Source organism: Stegostoma tigrinum, chromosome 21 (assembly GCF_030684315.1).
Source record: "Stegostoma tigrinum isolate sSteTig4 chromosome 21, sSteTig4.hap1, whole genome shotgun sequence".
NCBI lineage: Eukaryota > Metazoa > Chordata > Chondrichthyes > Orectolobiformes > Stegostomatidae > Stegostoma > Stegostoma tigrinum.
The window spans coordinates 22,260,504-22,280,617 of NC_081374.1; the positions used below are offsets into that span (position 1 = coordinate 22,260,504).

General features: G+C 40.5%; 1 protein-coding gene across 4 annotated transcripts in view; it reads left to right on the forward strand.

Moving 5' to 3' along the window:
• The window catches only part of celsr2 (cadherin, EGF LAG seven-pass G-type receptor 2), a 303,561-nt gene that overhangs the window by 249,512 nt on the left and 33,935 nt on the right, over positions 1-20,114 (forward strand). For all 4 annotated transcript variants that reach the window (XM_048553018.2, XM_048553017.2, XM_048553019.2 and 1 more), the window contains exons 13-19: positions 225-366; positions 2,254-2,374; positions 4,023-4,206; positions 6,539-6,640; positions 12,817-12,911; positions 13,733-13,942; positions 18,424-18,607. In XM_048553018.2, coding sequence (XP_048408975.1) covers positions 225-366; positions 2,254-2,374; positions 4,023-4,206; positions 6,539-6,640; positions 12,817-12,911; positions 13,733-13,942; positions 18,424-18,607 — 1,038 coding nt within the window. The remainder of the gene's footprint in view (positions 1-224; positions 367-2,253; positions 2,375-4,022; positions 4,207-6,538; positions 6,641-12,816; positions 12,912-13,732; positions 13,943-18,423; positions 18,608-20,114) is intronic.

Below are 20,114 nucleotides of genomic sequence, written 5' to 3' on the forward strand. Positions count from 1 at the left end.
GAGAAGTATAGATGCATTTCAGGAGAAGCTATAAGAAGGGAGACATGAACAGAGGCTTGTGCTAATTTACAAAAGGATGGATACAAGGAGGCTCATGTGGAGCTTAAATGCTGGCAGGGACTGTTTGCATGGAATTGACATGTCTTTGCTGTTTATTTCGTACAGTTATGTATAATTTGTCTTTTTATTAAGAGTGTTGACTGGAAACTTTTCATTATTTCTAGGTTACTATGGTGAGGATTGTAAGGATGTTTGCTCAATGAATCCTTGTGAACATCTGTCTGTGTGTACCCGCAAACCTAGTTCTTCTCATGGCTACACTTGCGATTGCTCAGTAAATTATTTTGGACAATACTGTGAGACTAAGTAAGTAAGAGTCAGAGCTAAGGGCTCATCAAAGCTGTACTCTTAAGGCCTAAGTGTTGCATAAAGCTATTGTTTAATTGAAGTATTATATTAATTAATATTTCTAATTTATGTCGTCTACACTTTACTAACAAGCCAATCAAGAGATGGTTAATGTGTAGACATAACACAATAACATCAGAACACTTTTAAAATCTCTATTGTCATCAAAACTTGCAGGAAAATGTCTAAAGATTGAGAAGGATTTTCCAGAAGTTTGTTTAGCAAAGATAGAAGTACAGTGCTCCGCTCAAAATGGATTTCATTATATGGTTTTGTCTTTTTGGACTGCTTTTCTGAAACACTCCTATAAATCTTCATCTAATCGTTAAGTGGTCAAAGAAAGAGACCTGGTCCACAGGCAGTACCCCCTTTCAAGTATTGCTGTCTACTTGTGAAGGAAACATTCTAAAGTTTTCTTTCACTAATGGTCCAGCTGAGATTGAACTAAACACATTAATTAAAGATCAGAGATAATGGGAACTGCAGATGCTGGAGAATCGGAGATAACAAAGTGTGGAGCTGGATGGACACAGCAGGTCAAGCAGACTCTTAGGAGCACAAAAGCTGACGTTTCGGGCCTAGAGCCTTCGTCAGAAAAGCTTTTGGTTCCATAGGCAGGTGCTAAGGAGGGTGATGTGGCTGTGGTATCTGGTTTGCTTCAGGACATGGTCGAGCAGTTTCAAAGCCGAAGAGATGACAAGAGAGTTGCAGTGGGAGAGAGATCCCCTAAGGTTGGCCCAGAGAGAGGAGGGTAACTTCTTCAGGTTAGGCATCCTGGAAGAGGCTTCGCAGTGGGGTTAAAATTGTGATCAGAGATAATGGGAACTGCAAATGCTGGAGAATCCGAGATAACAAAGTGTGGAGCTGGTTGAATACAGCCCGAAACATCAGCTTTTATGCTCCTAAGATGCTGCTTGGCCTGCTGTATTCATCCAGCTCCACACTTTATTATCTTACATTAAATACTGGGTGGATTTTTCCTGCTTCCGGATAATGTCTGAGGGCAGGAGAGTTTCCAGGAAATGGACCCACAGCTTATGAATGTGAGAGAATTCACTGGATCCTCCAACAATAAAGCAGTTGTTTGGCTGCTGGACGACTTTCTGTCGGACTTAGGATCCAGGACAAGGGAGTCCTGGCCCTGGAGAGCTGCTGGCCAATCAGAATGCTGCTTTGGTGATGGTTGGGGAGAAGAGTTGCAAAATGGGGTTCACAAGGAGTGAGAGGGTCAAAGGCAATGAATGGGGATTGGCTGTCAGTGTCCATTCTGTATCCTAAGACCAGTCTCTTGATCGCATGCAGAGTGCTGAAATAATTGAAGCCCAGGTGGGATGTGCCTCTTAAATGGTCATCAATTGATCATTTAAGGGCCTCAGTCAGAAGCAAGGATGATAGGAAGGAATGCTTGGCCATTCCCACCCGAAACCTAATCGGGGCAGGGTCAGAAAAGTGGTAAAGATCTGGTGCAACCACCATCTTGCCTGATTAATTTCACTTCATGCTACCTCCAGGCCCAGAAAATACCACCCACTTTAGACATTTTAAATCAAGTGAAGACCATCAGTCCATTTACCTGACATATCCACAGCACTTCCTTGATGCATTTTGTGTACTCTTGAATCCCAGGGAATTGAATCATGGATGGAAACCTGTGTAGATTTCTGTTGTGTAGTGCACACCTGAGCCATTCTTGTAGTTCCAAAGAAAATATCCCCCACTCACCAATCCCATAATGGGATTATTTACTAACATATATCGTTGCTTAGATATTGATATTTTTGTTTCACAGACGAAAGCAACCTGAATATTTGAAAGTTCACCCAGATTTGCATTCTCCAATTACAGGATTGACCAGCCTTGTCCGAGAGGATGGTGGGGGAATCCTATGTGTGGACCCTGTAACTGTGATACAAGAAATGGATTTGATGCTGACTGTAACAAGACCTCTGGAGAATGCATGTGCAAGGTGAAAATGTGATCTCAGCTGCTACAGCCTAACGTTCAGACAATAACTTCACACATCCATCTTTTGCATGCTAAATCTCCCCCTACACATTTAGCACTGAGTTTCAGCTCATTAATACTTAGCTACAGTGAAAAGAATTACGTATGGGTATAACTCAACCTGCTAAAAATCAAATTTAAAGCCAACTTTTCAACTTCTTACTGGTGCCCAGACCAAATATTTACCTGATATTGAGCTGAATATTTGAAATTGACTGTTTTTTGTTTTACGAAAAACATTATTCTGTGCTTACCAAGCTATAAAGGTTGGAGGTACGAGACTCATAGTGGTGATATGTTTGATCCAGTGTATATAAATGTAATGGTGATGCTTAAAGAATGGAAAAAGAGAGAAATGGCAGCCTTGGCTAGGCCACATGCAAATATATAAATGCCTGAATCCAGATGACCTGGCACTCAAAGAAATTAAATTTGGCTCAAGCCAGCCTTAGCCCCCTATTTTTCAATCGATATTGCGTTCTAGCAACTTCTTAGCAATATGCAGTCTAAATTATATCATCTCTTAATGTGGGACTTGAAACCATTACCTTTCAACTCCGGGTTAGGAGCTAGAGCAGTCACTTATGATTCAGACACTCTGAAAGCGAACTAGTAAAGCTGAAACTGCTTTTCAATCTCGTGGAACGATTGCCCTAAACAAGGAAATGTTAGGAATTTGATTGCTGCCCAGTCATCAGTATAATAATACAGTAGATTTTTCCTACAGGCGTTTCATGATGCAGGATGAGAGCTATTTTCCCATTATTCTTTTTAACACCACACAATTGAAGAATTTAAGGTAGACTAGACTGAGCTTTAAGGCTTGCAAACAGTTCACAAAACTCAATTTCAATCCCTTCAGGCGTGACTGGCAATAGTGATGTTTGAAGTGCAACATCTGAGATTTTACTCTAGATTCATTGTTAATCTGTTGGTTTTATAGCACAAGCTAATGTGTTTCGGTCACTGATCCTTCTTGGAATGGGTAGCAGAGTTATCAGAATCAAACTAAAATGGAGACATTGTGCAACAGTCCAAGTAAGATAAACAGATTTTCAAGATTCCCAGAAATGTCGACACTGTTGAAAATCAGTTAAAGTGGGAGGAATGTTATAAGTTCAAAAGAAAAATTGTTCCTGTTGTTTCGTTCCTTTATATCTTCTTGTTAGGAAACTTCCCTAGGAAAAGCAGTTAAATACACCACATCACCAGTAACACTAATTAAGTAGGACTTTGATAAATCACTCAGAAAATATGCTTTTTTTAAAAAACCTTAAGACCGTTTGTTAACTTATGGCTATTTATGACACATGGTAAATATTAACACCTAAATCAATCCAAACACTTTATGAATGTATTGGTTTTGATACTATTCATCTATTTATTTCCACCTTCAAAGTTACTTTGTGCATTCCTATATGCCTGTATCTCATAGACCTTCACAGGACTGATATTAATGGAAGTTTGAGAACTGACTACCTGCCATCACTCATAGTATGAGCTCAAAATATAGAGAAATATAAAGAAGAGGAGAAATGCCGAATGTTAATTTGTGTCTCTATTTAGCAATGTTGACTGCATAGATATGAAATAATGTCTAATTTATTTAGGAAAACCACTACTGGCCTCCAGGAAGCAATGCATGCTACCCCTGTGATTGTTACTCAATTGGTTCACTTTCTCGCTCCTGCGATATGGAGACAGGACAGTGCCGATGTAAACCTGGTGTGATCGGAAGGCAGTGCAACCGCTGTGACAATCCATTTGCAGAAGTCTTCACTCATGGGTGTGAAGGTATATTTGTACACAATTAGATTTTACACCATAAGACGCAGGTCAGAATTGGGCAGCTGTTAGATTTATTTAATGTTCAGTGCTGGTGAAAATGTAGCTCCACAGTGCTGCACTGTCTGGATTTTGAAATTTCCCTTGACGTAATGAATTATGAGCATTACAAAATGTGAAAAGTATCCCACATGTGAGTCATATATAATTTTGACAAGAACTGTTGTGGCTTCTGTGCTTTGTATTGCATGGTACCTTGTAACAGGAGCTCTGTACTTGCTAATGGCTTTATGAAACTAAAACAAAAAAGCACTTTTTATTTCACAATGCTGTTTAATGAACTGAATCCAATGAGATATCAACATGGATTTTCAGGTTAGCAGCTAACAGATGGTGCCATCTTTTCTCCAAAGACTTTCTGTAAAGTTTGAGCTAAACCTACTGTGATTTGAAAGCCTTTTCAGCACAATACCCACCCCCACAGAAATTTGTGATCTAAATAAATGAGGCAAAAACCTGTGTCTCTCTGAAATCAGTCTAATACATACTTTTTAACAAACTTGAAAAGTCTGAAAGTAAGAAAAATATGTTGAAGTATTTAATTTAATGAAATAAAATTAAGTAACAGGTTAAAGGAGGAAGAGTTTGGAACAAAGAGAAAGGACAAGATATTTGAAAAATCACTTTTTTATTTCAAGTCTCCACCAGTAATTAAAAACTGAAAGAATGCAACTCTATACTTCTAGGCATTATTTTCAGTGCTCGAAAGATTGTCTTGAAATAACTGGGACTTACCATATGGTTAAAAAGTAATTTACACTGAAATGAACAGTCAGCAACCTCTTCTGTTATTCTGAGGAGGTATCTATCATCTTTTAGTTTATGGACTTCCAAGTACACTTGTTGCTGACCCTCTGCGCAGAACCACTGAAGGAGCAGAACAAATAGCAAACACATTACTGGTTTCTTCATTGAAACTGCTCATCTGCAGTTTTCTGATGTTGCTGTGTAATTTGCATTTTCCATTGAGTGCTAATAGGTTGACCATTATTTATGGCATATAATCTGAGTAACTTACTATATTCTATTTATTTGAAGGTTTGGAATTGAATGTGTAATAGCTGTCGGAGTTTCCTCAACCCCAATGTTTGATTTTTGGAAAATTAACACCAACATATCCATTGGCTCATCAGCCACCCTTGGAAACTTGTCAGCCTGGAGCACTATCAATTTGCTCATTACTACTTCTCTGGTGATTGCACCTTCTAGATATAGAAATGGCTAATTTGATTGTAAACCGTACTTCACATTATAGTCTAGTCATAATAACCTTTAATTGCTTTGCTTTCCAATAATCTATTCACTGCTGCCCTTAAAAATGTTCAAAGCCTGCCTCACCATCTCCTGGGGAAGAGAGTTCCAAAGACTAATGACCCGTTTGAGAAAAAAATTTCTCTCCTGTCTGTCTTAATTGGTAATTCCTTATTTTTAAACAGTTTTCTTCGTAGCTTCAAACTAGGTGAAGTAGGTGGTATGGTATGACTGTACAGTCGGATGATAGGCATTACCCATAAATAGAGAATGATTGAGAAATTCTTGATGACATATTAACTAGTTGTAGAATTAAAACTCTATTTTACAAATCTGTAAACCAGATAAAAAAGATGGTAGTCCTAAAGTTTGAAATATAACTTTAAAATCATGGCTTGGTCTTTAAAAATAACAGGTTTGTATAACATCCATGTTATAGTAAAACATACCAAGATGCTTCATAGAAGCATTATAAAATAACATTTGACATTCAACCACATGAGATAGTCTTTTAAATAACCAGAAGTTTGCACAAAACAGTGGAAAAGTTGTAAAACTAGTCAGGAACCTACTGTAAAGTTGGGCTTGGTGCTTCCCTGCTAGTCATCCTGAATCCAATGTGACTTCTGAATATCATTCAGAGATGTCAAATATGTAGTTTTATTGAATGCTTGTGATGTTGTTCTCAATTATTTGAAGTACAATTAATTTGTGCACATTGAAAGTACTCTTCAGAAATATTTATGCAATGTTCAATGACTAGCTTTAAAGTTTAAATGTTTGAAATAAAACAACAGCAATGCATAATTGATAGGAATGATAATTTATTCAGTATATTACTGGAACAAACTCAAAATCTTGGTTGTATTTGAATTCTACACAGAAACACTAATCTAGGTTTATACTCGCCTATATCCAGCTGTTTTGTTTTTGAAGTAATTATTTGATATGATGGAGAAGTAATTTATTTTTGGTGTCACTAGAGGTTTAACAGTATCCTGCATTTTTCATGTATTTATTTTCCCTCCAGTGATTTATGACAGTTGCCCACGAGCCATGGAGGCAGAGATCTGGTGGCCCAGAACTAAGTTTGGACTCCCTGCTGCAGTACCTTGTCCCAGAGGATCAATGGGTGATGTTATTACAGTTTCATAAGTCTTCCAAATATTTCCTTGTTAATCAGCCAGAACAGTTTAATCTGACTCAGTTGTTGACACATTGAAAGGAAGTAGTATAATGCTGCAGGAGGTGAGGAATGGCTTTTGCTGAAACTACTGGGTATTGCTGAGCTCCCAGGCTTGTTTTTTGTATTTCAGCTGACTTTCTAATTGTATGAGTGAAGAAAGATATTCTCCATGAAATTAAAACAAAATACAATTACAGACTAGCTGGCTGAGGATGGAACTTTGAATATCAATCAACAGGGAATTTCTTCATCCCTTCTCCCACTCCAAGCTGTAACTTCTGACAGGAAGCTCAGTTTCCATGTATAAACAAGATTTTTTGTCAGAATTAAAGTGCAAGTTATGGCAGTAGTGCTGGAGAAACTGCTGTAATGACCCACATACAGACCAGTGACCTGTAAAGAAAGGAATTCCCCAACCAGCCCAATGGGCAATGTTCCATCTCCAACACTCTCCCAAGTAATGCATTCCAAATCCTATCAACTCTCTGGGCAAAGAAATTTCTCCTAATCACACTCCTAGCTCTCTCACTGACAATATTGAATATGATTCCTTGTTACAAACCTACCAAGTAGTGGAAACAGAAAGACCTGCTTTACCCCATCAAAATTCTTCATAATTTTGAACACTTCAATAAGATCTTAATCATCTCTGCTCCAAGGAGAATAAACCCAATATCTCTAATCTTTCCCTCTATCTAAGTTCCCTTACTCTTGGTATTCATTCTAGTAAAATCTCCTATGCTGTCTCTCCAGGGCTTTAACATCCTTCTGTAAATAAGGTACCTAGAACTGAATATAATATTCCAAACATGGTCTGACCAATCATTTCCTTGGTTTTATACTCTCTATGTCTGTCTGTATAAACACAGCAATCCTATAAGCCTTCTTAACAACTGTCTCAACTTGCCTGTCTTTATTCGGAGAATTGTGCATGTGAACTCTGAGGGTCCTTTGTTACTATACTCCCATCAAAATTACACTACTGAGCCTGGATAGTCTGCCCGTGTTTCTTCTACCAAAATGCATTACCTCACATTTCTCTGTTTTGAATTTCAACTGCCACATGCTTGCCCATTTGGCTAACTTATAAACGGCTCCCCGAAATGGCATAGCATCATTCTCATAACTCATGATTCTCCCTAACTTAGTATCATCTGCAAATTTAGAGATATAGCCCTCCACACCCATCTCCAAATTATCTGTATAAATCATAAAAATCAAAGATCCCGATACCAATCCCTGGGGAATACGATTTTTAACTCCTCTCTAATCTGAGAAATGCGTACCTATACCTACTCGCTGTTTCTTATTTTTTAGTCAACTTTTAACCCATACTGCCAAGGACTCATCAATCCCAAACATTTCTAATTTGTTATCAATCTGCCATGTGGTACCATATCAAATATTTTATGAAAGTCAAAACATTCAACATCCATAGCATTACCCTAATCCATTGTTTGTGATTCCTCCTCAAAGAACTCAAATTTGTTAGACACGACCTGTCCTTGAAAAAGCCATATTGACAGTCTATTATTAATTTATTTTTCTAAGTGTATATTTGCCTTATTCCATTGTATGGCCTCCATCAGTTTTTCCACTACTTATATCAAGGTGATAGGCTGTAGATTCATGGATTACCCTTTGTTCCTGTCTTAAACATTTTCTACATTTGCAATTCTCCAGTCCCTTGGGACCAATCCTCTGTTCAGAAAGGCCTGGAAGATCTCTGTCAATGGCTCAGCAATTTGCTCCCTTACCTCTCTCTACAATCTAGGGTGCATTCCATCTGGGCCTGAAGACTTCTCTACCTAAAGTCCCGCAGCCTTTTTAACTCCTCCTTTTTTGTCTATTACCATACTGCTCAGTTGCTCGACACATATACTTTTAATTTGGCTATTGTCACTATTTTCTAATTTGGTAAAGACAGAAGCAAAATACTCACTTAGTACCTCTGCCATACCCTTTGCTTCAGTGAGCAGCTTAAACTGTTTGCTCCTTATGGGTCCCACCCCGTCCTTCACTCACCTTTCACTATAATATGTTTGAAAAATATTTGTTCTAACACAGCCTGCCAGCTTTTCCTCATGCTTCTTATTAGCCTTCCTTATTTCAGTGTCAGCCTCCCTCCTGCATTTGAGATACTCTTCCTGATTGCTTTTGCTATTATTATTCCAGTATGCATCATATGCCTCCCTGTCCTTCCTTATTTTCTCAGCAATATCTTTAGTCATCCAGGCTACTTTAGCTTTGGATACCCCGTATTTCTTTCTGTTGGGTATGTACCTAACTTGTACACTAATCATCTTGCTTTGGAAATTCTGTTTATGTTTTATGCATCAAAACGCATTTCCAATCAACCTTTTCCTGTTTAACTCTTAGACCCCTAAAATCTGTCCTTTTCCAGTCTTCAATCTTAATCATTGACAAATATTTATCCTTCCCAACTTATCATTGAACTTTATTACATTCACTCCCATGTGATTCGAAGAAATAGATGAAGGCACAGAGTATCGTAGGGCCCTGGCAAGGAACATGCCTTGGGCCCTGATAACATTCCATTATGGTACTGGAGATGCACTCCAGGACTTGACACACCCTTGGCCAATCTGTTTCAATACAATTCTACTATCTACTCAGTTTTGTTGGAAAATGACCCAGATATGTCCTATTCATAAACAGCAATCCAGTAAATTACCACTTTATCTATTCTCGATCATTAGCAGAAGAGTGTAAGGTGTCGTCCTCAGTGCCGTCAAATGGCGTTTACACAGCAATGACCTGCTCCGTTTGGAGCCTGTCAAGCCCACAGTTCCTGACCTTGCTGCAACCTTTGTTCAAAAAGGACCGAAGAAACAAGCGTAAGAGATGCAATGAGAATGACTGCTCTTGACATCAAGGCAGCATTTGGCATTGTAGAACCCTGGCAATAATAAGATTACCACCACCTGCAATGCTCCACACCACACACCATTCTGACCTGGAAATATAATGTTATTCTTTCATTTTTGGCTGGGCCAAAATCTAAATCCAAAATCCATTTCTAACAATTCTTTGGGTATTCATACACTCCAAGGACTGCAGTGGTTCAAGAGGCCATCTCAGCACTGCCTTCTGATATTTAGGGATGGACAATAAATGCTGATCTAGCCTGCAATGCCCACAAACCATGTATGAACTCATTAAAAATCTGTCCCATTCTTCTGTCTCTTTACATAAGCCCATCCATTGAACCTTTGCTGAGAAAGCAGTAAATGATACTTGCTTATCTTGTGTAGTGTATTGTAGTTGCTAAGCTGCATAGGTCTCCACCTGTTCACATGTGTATACTTACGTGAGTGTTATGGCAAAATTTTGTCTTGCATGTCGGGTTGAATTTCTTTCATTAGGAAGAACCATTATTGAAATCAGAGTGAGAATTGTTTGTTGATTGAACAACACGTCAGTTTTCTTAATGAACAAAGCTTGGTCATGCCCTCACAAGCCCCACCCCCAATTTCTCAGCAGAAAGGTCATCAAATCAAAACTAGGATAAAATGAAGAACTGCGGATGCTGGAAATCTGAAACAAAAACGGTAATTGCTGGGGCAACTCAGCAGGCCTGACAGCATCTGTGGACAGAAAACAGACTTAAAGTTTCCGTTCCACTTCTGCTTTCTGTGTATAGATGCTGCCAGACCTGCTCAGCTTCTCCATCAATTTGTGTTTTTGTGAAACACAACTAGAAGCAGGGATAGTCAATTCAGCCCCTTGTACCTACTCTGCCATTTAATATAATTGCAACTGATCACATCTTGGCTTCATGTCTACTTTTCTGCCTGATGTTCCTAACCCTTTCATCCATTACTAATTCAATATCTGTTTATCTCCTGGACCGGAGACCAGGCAGGAGCTCAACACGCGGGCTGTTTACCACAGCAGCAGTGGATCCAGCTGGGCCGGAGCAATTGCGGCAGATCGAGTGCGGGCCATAGTTGGTGGTTTCTTAGTTCCTCCTGGGCCCCCATTCCTGGCGATCAATTCAGCAGCAAGAGTGGGCCTTTCTTGCCTCCTGTGTGTCCTGGCTTGGGAACTAGTGACATTGGCGGTGGGGTAGCTCCTTCCAATACTCAGTATGTGTGACAATAAAATCTCAATCTATGAAATTTATTCCAAGTCGCAGCATCCATTGCACTCTGGGGTAGTGAATCCCTTTGATTCACAACCCTTTGGCAGAATTAATTCCTCCTTATCTCTATTTTAAAATCTGCCATCTGTTAGCCTAAAACTATGGCCTCTCTTTCTAGATTACCACTCAAGGGGAAATGTCTGTTCTATATCTACTTTGTCAATCCACTTCAGCATCTTCTATACTTCAGTGAGATACCCTCTCATTATTCTGAACTCAAATGATGTAGTCCCAAACTGCTCACTGTCTCCCCATAAGACAAGCCTTTTATCTCTTAAATTAATGTAATGAACTTTTTCTGAAATGCTTCAATGTAATTATATCCTTCCTCAAGTAAGGGTTTCAAAACTCACCAACATCTCACCAACACTCTGCACAATAGTAACAACCCTTCCCTAATTTTATACTCATTCCATTTGGTGTCCCTGTTACCTACTTTACTCGCATACTAGCTTTTTGCAACTCAAGCACGTGGATACGCAGATCACTCTGCATTGAAGCATTTTAAAGTTTCTCCTCATTTAGATATTAACTTGTTTCTTTATTCTTCCAAACAAAACAAATAGGCTCACACTTTTCCACATTAAATTCCGTCTGCTAAAAGTTAATTGCGAGGTCATTGGCTTAAACAAAGACAGCTCACTGTGACTGTACGCTGGGGACAGCCTGAACAAGGTAATTGTGAGATCCCCTTCCTGCAGTGAGAGGAAGTCCTGCCCTCAATCTCAGTTGTGACCAATCCTGGTACTGCATCTAGGCCCAAGGAGAAGCTCGATGGCGACTGATGGAGAAATATGTTTGGAGATCTAAGAGGGCTGGGGGAAGGATATGGAGACGCAATGGAAAGCAAGCAACTTGGTTGAGGGATCCCCCGAAAGGAGGTCTCTGTTTCTCACCTGAGATGTAAGGGAGCAGGCTGGCATTCTGCTTTCCCCAGCTTCACCTATTGTTGCAGTGGTGACAAATTGAGAGCCTTAACTGCCCATTAATTGGCCAGTTTTGGGGACCTCAATAGCCTGTGGGCAGGCGAGCTGGCTGATGCTTTGCCTACCCAAATATTGTTGAGGACACAGTTCAGGTGTGAGCATGAGGTGGTGGGGATAGCCACCCACCATATTTTACATGGAATCCTATGGTATGGAAACAGGCCATTTGGCCCATTAAGCCCACACTGACCCTTGAACAGCATCCCACCCGGACCCACCCCTCTAACCTTACCCCTGTAGCCTAGCAGATCCTGTGGCTAATCCACTAACATACCAATCTTTGGACACTATGGACAATCTTGCATGGCAAGTCCATCTAATCTGCACATCTTCCAACTGTGGGAGGAAACCCATGCAGACATGGAGAGAACATGCAAACTCCACACAGACAGTTGCCTAAGTGTGGAATCAAACTCAGGTCCCTAGAGCTGTGAGGCAGCACTGCTAACCGCGGAGCCACCATGCCGCCTTCATAGCCCCCCTAACTGGGAACACCTCTGCTATAAAGGTGAGGGGGAGGTGTGGTGATGAGGGGATGAGGTTTTGGCGGTGTAAAATTTGCACCACCAACGTACCCCGACCCCTCTCACCACCACCAAATACCTTTCAAAATTACCAATCTGTTGTTGGTACAAACCCTTTCATTGGCAGATATGCATTTTATGCGTTTCATGACTCGCTGCTATATTTTGTTGAAACAAATAGAGACACATCTGGAGTCAAAACATCTAAGTTGGGAAAACAAATTTTAAAAATACAAATTATATCTAGGTACACTTGGAAAAAGCCACAAATGTCATCCGCTGATATTTGACTCAATCCAGGAGGTAATGTGTTATTGAAGTGATTCAATTCCTCCAAGGCAATTATGTGCATGAGTTATTCCACATAATAGTTTGATAACACCTAACCCTGTGCCAAAGCCTGTACTTGCTAGGCACTGAGATAGTATATTCTTTTGTTTTATACAGGAACAGGAATCCGACACTGTGATGAACACAGAGGCTGGCTCCCTCCTGATCTCTTTAATTGTACAACAAATGCTTTTGTAGAGCTGAAAACCTTTGTAAGTTTGGAGAATTTAATTTAGAAGTTTGAGATGAATAAAATGCTGGGGTTAGTTGTTCCATCTCATGGCCTTGAACAGTTTTCATGTTTCCGTGTCTGTAGTCCATCCCTTTCTTCCCTGACATGAAGCAACAGAGGAACTCCTGAAATAATAGTTGCAGTAATACTGGAAAATACTAAACCTAGATATGATTGTAGTTCAGTGCTCACATTCTCTGTACCTTTAAAAGTCGTAGGATGGAAATCTGCGATCATAAATTTCCATGCAGCCATTTATCTTTGGTGAGCTACAAAATGAAGGGCAATTTTAAGATTATAACTGGTAATCTGATCATGCTGTGCAATTACTTATTGTGGCTAGACTCAACCTGATCTACATTCATTCATAATTAATGCTTTGTCCCTGTTGGATGGGAGAAGGGAGAAAGGAAACATGAGATGTCAGGGTGATCAGATTAGAAATTTCATATTTATAGTATTCTCAGAAGTAAAATATGTTCATTACATTTTTTTCTTGCTGATGTTTAGTTTTTTTTCTGGAACATTCCATGATGAGGGCACAATTTGTTATTTTAGACTTAACCCCAATTGCTGAACTCTTCTAATTTGTCCCATCACTCTTTTTTTTTCTCTTTTGGCAGTTGTCGTTAAAGTCTTACTGACAACTTAATCCAATAATGACTTTGGAAAGATTTCACCTTAAGCCTTCCTTTAGCCTAAAAAATAGCATTGGTCTCTAAAATTTGGTAACATAAATATCCCTAATTGTATGATAGTTGAGAGCTTCAGCCACTTTCTCAGGATGTGTCTTTTGTGCAGGTTAATAAACTGAAAAGGAATGAGACTTCGCTGGACCTGGAAAAATCCACAAAAATTGCCCTAATGTTGCGGAATGCCACCCAGCACACAGATGAATATTTCGGCAGTGATATCAAGATTGCGTACCATGTGACCTCAAAAATCTTAGAATTTGAGAACACGCAGCAGGGATTTGACTTGGCTGCAACGCAGGAAGTCCAGTTCACAGAGGTAAAGGAGTTGAGAGCACCAAGAGCTCCTGGTGCTGTTAATAGATCTTTGATCCATTCAGTGCCATGAGTGTTGTCACTTTACACCATCAAGGGTTGAGGCCTACTCAACATCTGATATGTTGGATTTTTCATAGTGCACTCCCCAAGTAATCGTAGTGCATAAGCAAGCAAGTGGGCCTGTTTTGATATAAATGCTTCTGAATGGGTTAATGTTGGAAACTGCATTGAGTTCTATCCATTCTGATGTCATACAGCTGTGGGGGGGAGAAGGCGAATCTAACCCGAGATCCCAATGGAGACAGGTGTATCACCAGTATCTTTGATTTGATTTGATTTATTGTCACATGTGTTGAGATATGGTGAAAAGTGTTGTTTTGCATGCTATCCAGCAAATCATATCTACATAAATACATCAGGGTAGTAGAACAGAGTGCAGAATATAGTGCTACAGAAAAGATGCAGAGAAAGATCAACTTTAATATATTAGGGTCCCTTTCAAAAGTCTGATAATAGCAGGGAAGAAGCTATTCTTGAATCTGTTGGTATGTGTTTTCAAACTTTTGTGTCTTCTGCCCAACACAAGAACATGGAAGAGAGTTTAATCAGGGTGGGACAGGTCTTTGAGTATATTGGCTGATTTCCTGAGGCAGTGGGAAGTACAGATAGCGCTAATGGATGTAAATCATGATAATCTGTATTATTAAGTGTAACTAGTCAATGTAACTTGTAGTTTATTGCACGATAGCAATTGGTACATATTATCAATTTGAATGCTCTTCTCCTTAAGACACACTGCTGGTTGCCTGGCTAATACTCTTAACCAAATAGATATGTAACCCAGTAAGCAAGAAGTGGATGGCACAGTTGTGCAGTGGTTAGCACTGCTTTTACACAGTGCCAAGGACCTGAGGCCAATTCCAGTGCTGGTTGACTGTGCCGAGTTTGCACATTTTCCCTATGTCTGTGTGGGTTTCCTCCAAGTGCTCTGGTTTCCTTCCACACTCCAAAGATGTGCATGATAGGTGGATTGGCTGTGGTAAATTGGTCCATAGTGTCCAGGCAGTCTAAGGGAGTTAGCCATGAAAAATGAGTTTCGGGAATAGAGCTGGGACTGGGTGGGTGCAGACTCAATAGGACAAATGGTCTCTTTCTGCACTATAGGGATTCTATGATTCTTAGTGGTGATAACACTCCACCCCAATCATTAGCTTGTAGTGGTTGGTTCCACAAAACATGCAATATTGTTAAGCCCACATTTTTGATGAAAACGAGGGGCAAATTTCAAAGCACATTTGGGTAGCGTTACAAACATTTACCATTTCTAGCAGGTGCATCATGGGAGTACTTCAGTGGATGGGATGCAACAATCATTGACCCCATGCCCTCTGTAGATGGCATTTGTCATTGCAGTTTTCGATCTGCTTAGTCTTTAATAACCAAGGAATAATATAAAACATTTGCGTCGGTAATTTCAAAACAAAGAAATCAGTCACTGCTTTAACACCAAATCTTTGGTTTTGAAATGGTTAGTGGGACCTGGTCACCTTAATCTAAACCTTAGAAATTTTAGTAGTCTCTAAGCATGCCATGTATAAATATTTAAATGAGCAGATATTGCCAATATTTGGCAGAATTATCTTTGAAATCTCATTGTTATGGAGATTGACAGTCTATGTTTCTAGTCTTAATTCTATACTGTCAGTTGTCAATTATCATAGGCTTATGTATTTGTATTTTGATTTATTGATTGATTTTATTATCACGCGCACCAAAACACAGTGAAAATCTTTGTTTACGAGTGGTAGAGGCAGATCACGGCAAGCAAAGGGTATGCAGATCAAAAAGACTTACACGAAAATAGGGTTACATTGCAGGTTACATTATTTGAGGCTAGAGTCAATTCGACAGTCTGTTAAAGGCTGGAAAGAAGCTGTTCTTGAACCTGCTTGTGCATGTATTCAGGCTTCTGTATCTTCTGCCCGATGGAAGACGTTGTAGGAGATCATTACCGGGGAGCAGTGGGTCTTTGATGAAGTTGGCTGCCTTTGCGAGGCAACAGGCCATGTAAATGGAGTCCATGAATGGGAGGGTGGCTTCTGTGACGACCTGGTCTGTGCACACCACCTTCTGTAGTTTCTAACCATCCTAGACAGAGTAGTTTCCATTCCAGGCCATTATGCACCCAGACAGTGTGCTTTCAATGGTGCAACTGTAGAAGTTGGTGAGGGACCTTATGGACATACCAAATTTCCTGAGCTGCCTGAGGAAGAAGAAGTGTTGTGCCTTCTTGACTGTATCATTTATGTGGGAAGTTCAGGACAGGTCTTCGATTATTGTTACTCTGAGGAACTTAATGCTGTTCACTATCTCATCCTCAATTCTGTTGGTGTAGATGAGGGCGTCTTCTCCTTTTTTTCTGAAGTCAGTGATCACTTGTTTAGTTTTGCTGACTTTGAGTGACAGATTGTTTTCATTGAACCACATCAGCAGACCCTCTATCTCCCCTTTGTATTTTGACACGCCATTGTTAGATATTCATCCCACTACAGTATTGTAGTCAATGAACTTGTAGATGGCGTCTGTTTGGAATTTGTTAATGCAGTTGTGAGTGTGCAGGGAGGACAGTAGGGGGCTGAGGACGCATATTTGGGGGCTCCAGTATTGAGTGTTATTGTGGAGAAGGTGCAATTGTACATCCTCACTGTGGCCTATGGGGCAGAATGCTGATGATTCAATTGCAGAGGGCAGAGCCAAGACCAAGGTCTCTCAGTTGTGAGACCAGTCTGGAGGGGATTGTGGTGTTGAAAGCGGAGCTGTAGTCAATGAGCAGGAGTCAGACGTAGGTATCTTTGTTGTTCAGATGTTCCAGTGGTAAGTGTAGGGCCAGGGATATGGTATCTTCTATGGACTTGTCATATCAGTGGGAAAACTGTGGGAGATTGAGGCAGGCTGGGAGACTGAAGTTGTCAGCCGTGACCAGCCATTTGAAGCACTTCAGGATTATTGGAGTCAGAGCGATTGGGTGGTAGTCATTATGGCACAGTGTATATGTTTTATTGGGTCCAGGGACAATGGTGGTCTTTTTTGAAGCAGGTGGGTAATTCAGTTTGTAGGAGGGAGAGGATGAAGATGTCGGTGAATACGTACGCCAGTTGGTCCACACAGGGTCTATGCACTCGGCTGGGGACACCGTCCAGGCCCATCGTTTTCCTTGGGTTGACTCCCAGGAAAACCGATCTGACTTCTGAAGCAGTGACAGAGGGAACAGGTGTGTATGGGGCTGTCAGGGCAGGTATCAGCTTGCCGGTGGTATTCTGCTCAAACCAAGCATAGAAGGCATTGAGCAAATCAGGGAGGGATGTGCTACTATTTGCTATCTTACACTGTTTCATTTTGTATTTCATAATGTTGTTTAGGCCTTGCCACAGTCAGTGGGAGTCTGTTTGGCATATCTGGGCTCTAACACGGTCTGTTACTGTCTCATGGCACCCTGATGGCTTTGTGGAGGTCGTATCTGGATTTTCTGTCTTGGTTCGCGTCACCTAACTTGAATGCTGCATGCCTGGTCTTCAGTAGGGAGTGGATTTCCTGTTTCATCTACAGTTGGGGAATGCTCAGATTGACTTCTTTGGTGCACAGTCCTCCATGCATTTGCTAATAAGGTCCGTGATGATGGTGCCAACTCATCTAGGTTTTCCACTGAATACTTGAACATGGCCCAGTTCACTGAGTCCAAGTATAACATAAAGCCATGGTCAAGCAATCATATTTGTTAGACTTCTTTTCTCATTTGCTTTGAAAAGTTGGATAAAGTTTGTTTTAACTGTGATTATTGCTGGGTTTTTTTATTAAGAAGTTGACCTCTAGCCAGTTTAGTTTGTTACTTGCCTGTTTTCAATAATTCCTGCAGCAAGGCGAACAGTATCCAGGTCTTTTGTAATGCTGTATTTGGGTGGGCACCAGAAAGCAAGTGAATGGTATGGAATAGTTCACCATCTAATGTTACATAAGTCTCCCCAAGTTGTAATAGAGGGACCTTTCAATAGTGGGATTGACGAGGATTATTAACAAGTAAATGCAAATGCTTGAATGGAGACTCCACCACACTGTTGGCAAAATCACAGCAGCAGAATTGAAGTAAAGTGAATTTACCAGATTAGGTGTCTCATTGTACCATAGCATAATAGCAAAGGTCTCTGCAGCACCACAGAATTTAAGAGATCATTTGATTTGTCGTAATTTGCTACTCGGAGAAAGTTCTTTAACCTTTTGGAGAACCATCCTGTTTTGAATTTTTGTTTGATTACCTACAACAATCTAGAAATTTTTCATAAACCCTATCATTAAGTTCAGCAGATGGATGGACCTGACAAAGATATTAATTGGGTATGCTGTGTGGATGAAATCAAAGGCTTTTTACTTATTCAGTCTTTAATAACTCATTAATAAACCATCTATTTTGTTTTGTTACATTTGCAGAACCTTATTAAAGTTGGAAGTGCAATTCTTGACGTCAGCAACAAGAAGCACTGGGACGTAATCCAGCAATCAGATGGAGGAACTGCACACTTATTAAAACACTATGAAGATTATGCAAATACTCTGGCACAAAACATGAGAAAAACCTACCTCAGCCCCTTCACCATTGTCACACCCAATATTGGTGAGCAATAGAGACACTGGAATATGGGCAACCTTGAGCCAGTAATATGTAGTACCTTCTGGAATATATTACTCATTTTATTCCAAGTGTTTTGCAAACAATATCACATTCATTTTGCTCTTTCATCAACTTTATTATTGACTACACTAATAGCACCATTCCCCAAATTGGTGCTCCAGTGATATGTTTAACACATGAGAAACTGAATTTCAAAAATTCTTGCTTTTCACAATATGTCACAGCTTTCACATTCAAAGTCATTAGAAGCTAAACTCAGTTCTGAGGACTTTCTGTCCAGATGTTTATCTTTGAGCAGCATGCCACTTACATACAGCACCTCCATGTTAAATCAAACACTGGATCATTTCATCATCCAGAATTGAGATTATCTTGGTTGTATTTCTGAACATTTAAATCTGTGGTTTTCTAATATCCACCAAGTTATCATTGAGATAACTTAAAAATAATGGAAATGGACTGAGTTTTTACAGGTTGTGTCATTTGCAGAATTCTAAGTAACATGTGTGTCAGGGAGGTAGGAGATGGCATAACCTGCCTACATTTTGTTTTATTTTGCTGCAAAAATTTCTAGTTAATTATTGAAGCAATAGTTGAAATTAAGAAAAGAAGACTATAGAGATAATGGGAGCAGCAGATGCTGGAGAATCCAAGATAACAAAGTATGGAGCTGGATGAACACAGCAGGCCAAGCAGCATCTCAGGAGCACAAATGCTGACGTTTCGGGCCTGGACCCTTCATCAGAGAGGGGGATTGGGTGAGGGTTCTGGAATAAATAGGGAGAGAGGGGGAGGCAGACCAAAGATGGATAGGGGAGAAGATAGATGGAGAGGAGAGTATGGGGGGAGATAGGGAGGGGATAGTTCAGTCCAGGGAGGACGGACAGGTCAAGGAGGCGGGATGAGGTTAGTAGGTAGGAAATAGAGGTGTGGTTTTAGGTGGGAGGAGGGGATAGGTGAGAGGAAGAACAAGTGAGGGAGGCGGGGATGAACTGGGCTGGTTTTGGGATGCAGTTGGGGTTGAGGATGAGCTGGGCTGGCTTTGGGATGCAGTGGGCGAAGGGGAGATTTTGAAGCTTGTGAAGTCCACATTGATACCATTGGGCTGCAGGGTTCCGAAGCGGAATATGCAATTGCACCTCCCAGTCACAAACCATTTTAACTCCCCTTCCCATTCCTTAGACAACATGTCCATCCTGGGCCTCCTGCAGTGCCTTAATGATGCCACCCGAAGGTTGCAGAATGGCAAATCATATTCTGCTTGGGAACCCTGCAGCCCAATGGTATCAATGTGGACTTCACAAGCTTCAAAATCTTCCCTTCCCCCACTGCATCCCAAAACCAGCCCAGCTCATTCCCGCCCCCCTAACCTGTTCTTCCTCTCACCTATGCCCTCCTCCCACTTCAAACCGCACCTCCAATTCCTACCTACTAACCTCATCCCGCCTCCTTGACCTGTCCGTCCTCCCCGGACTGACCTATCCCCTCC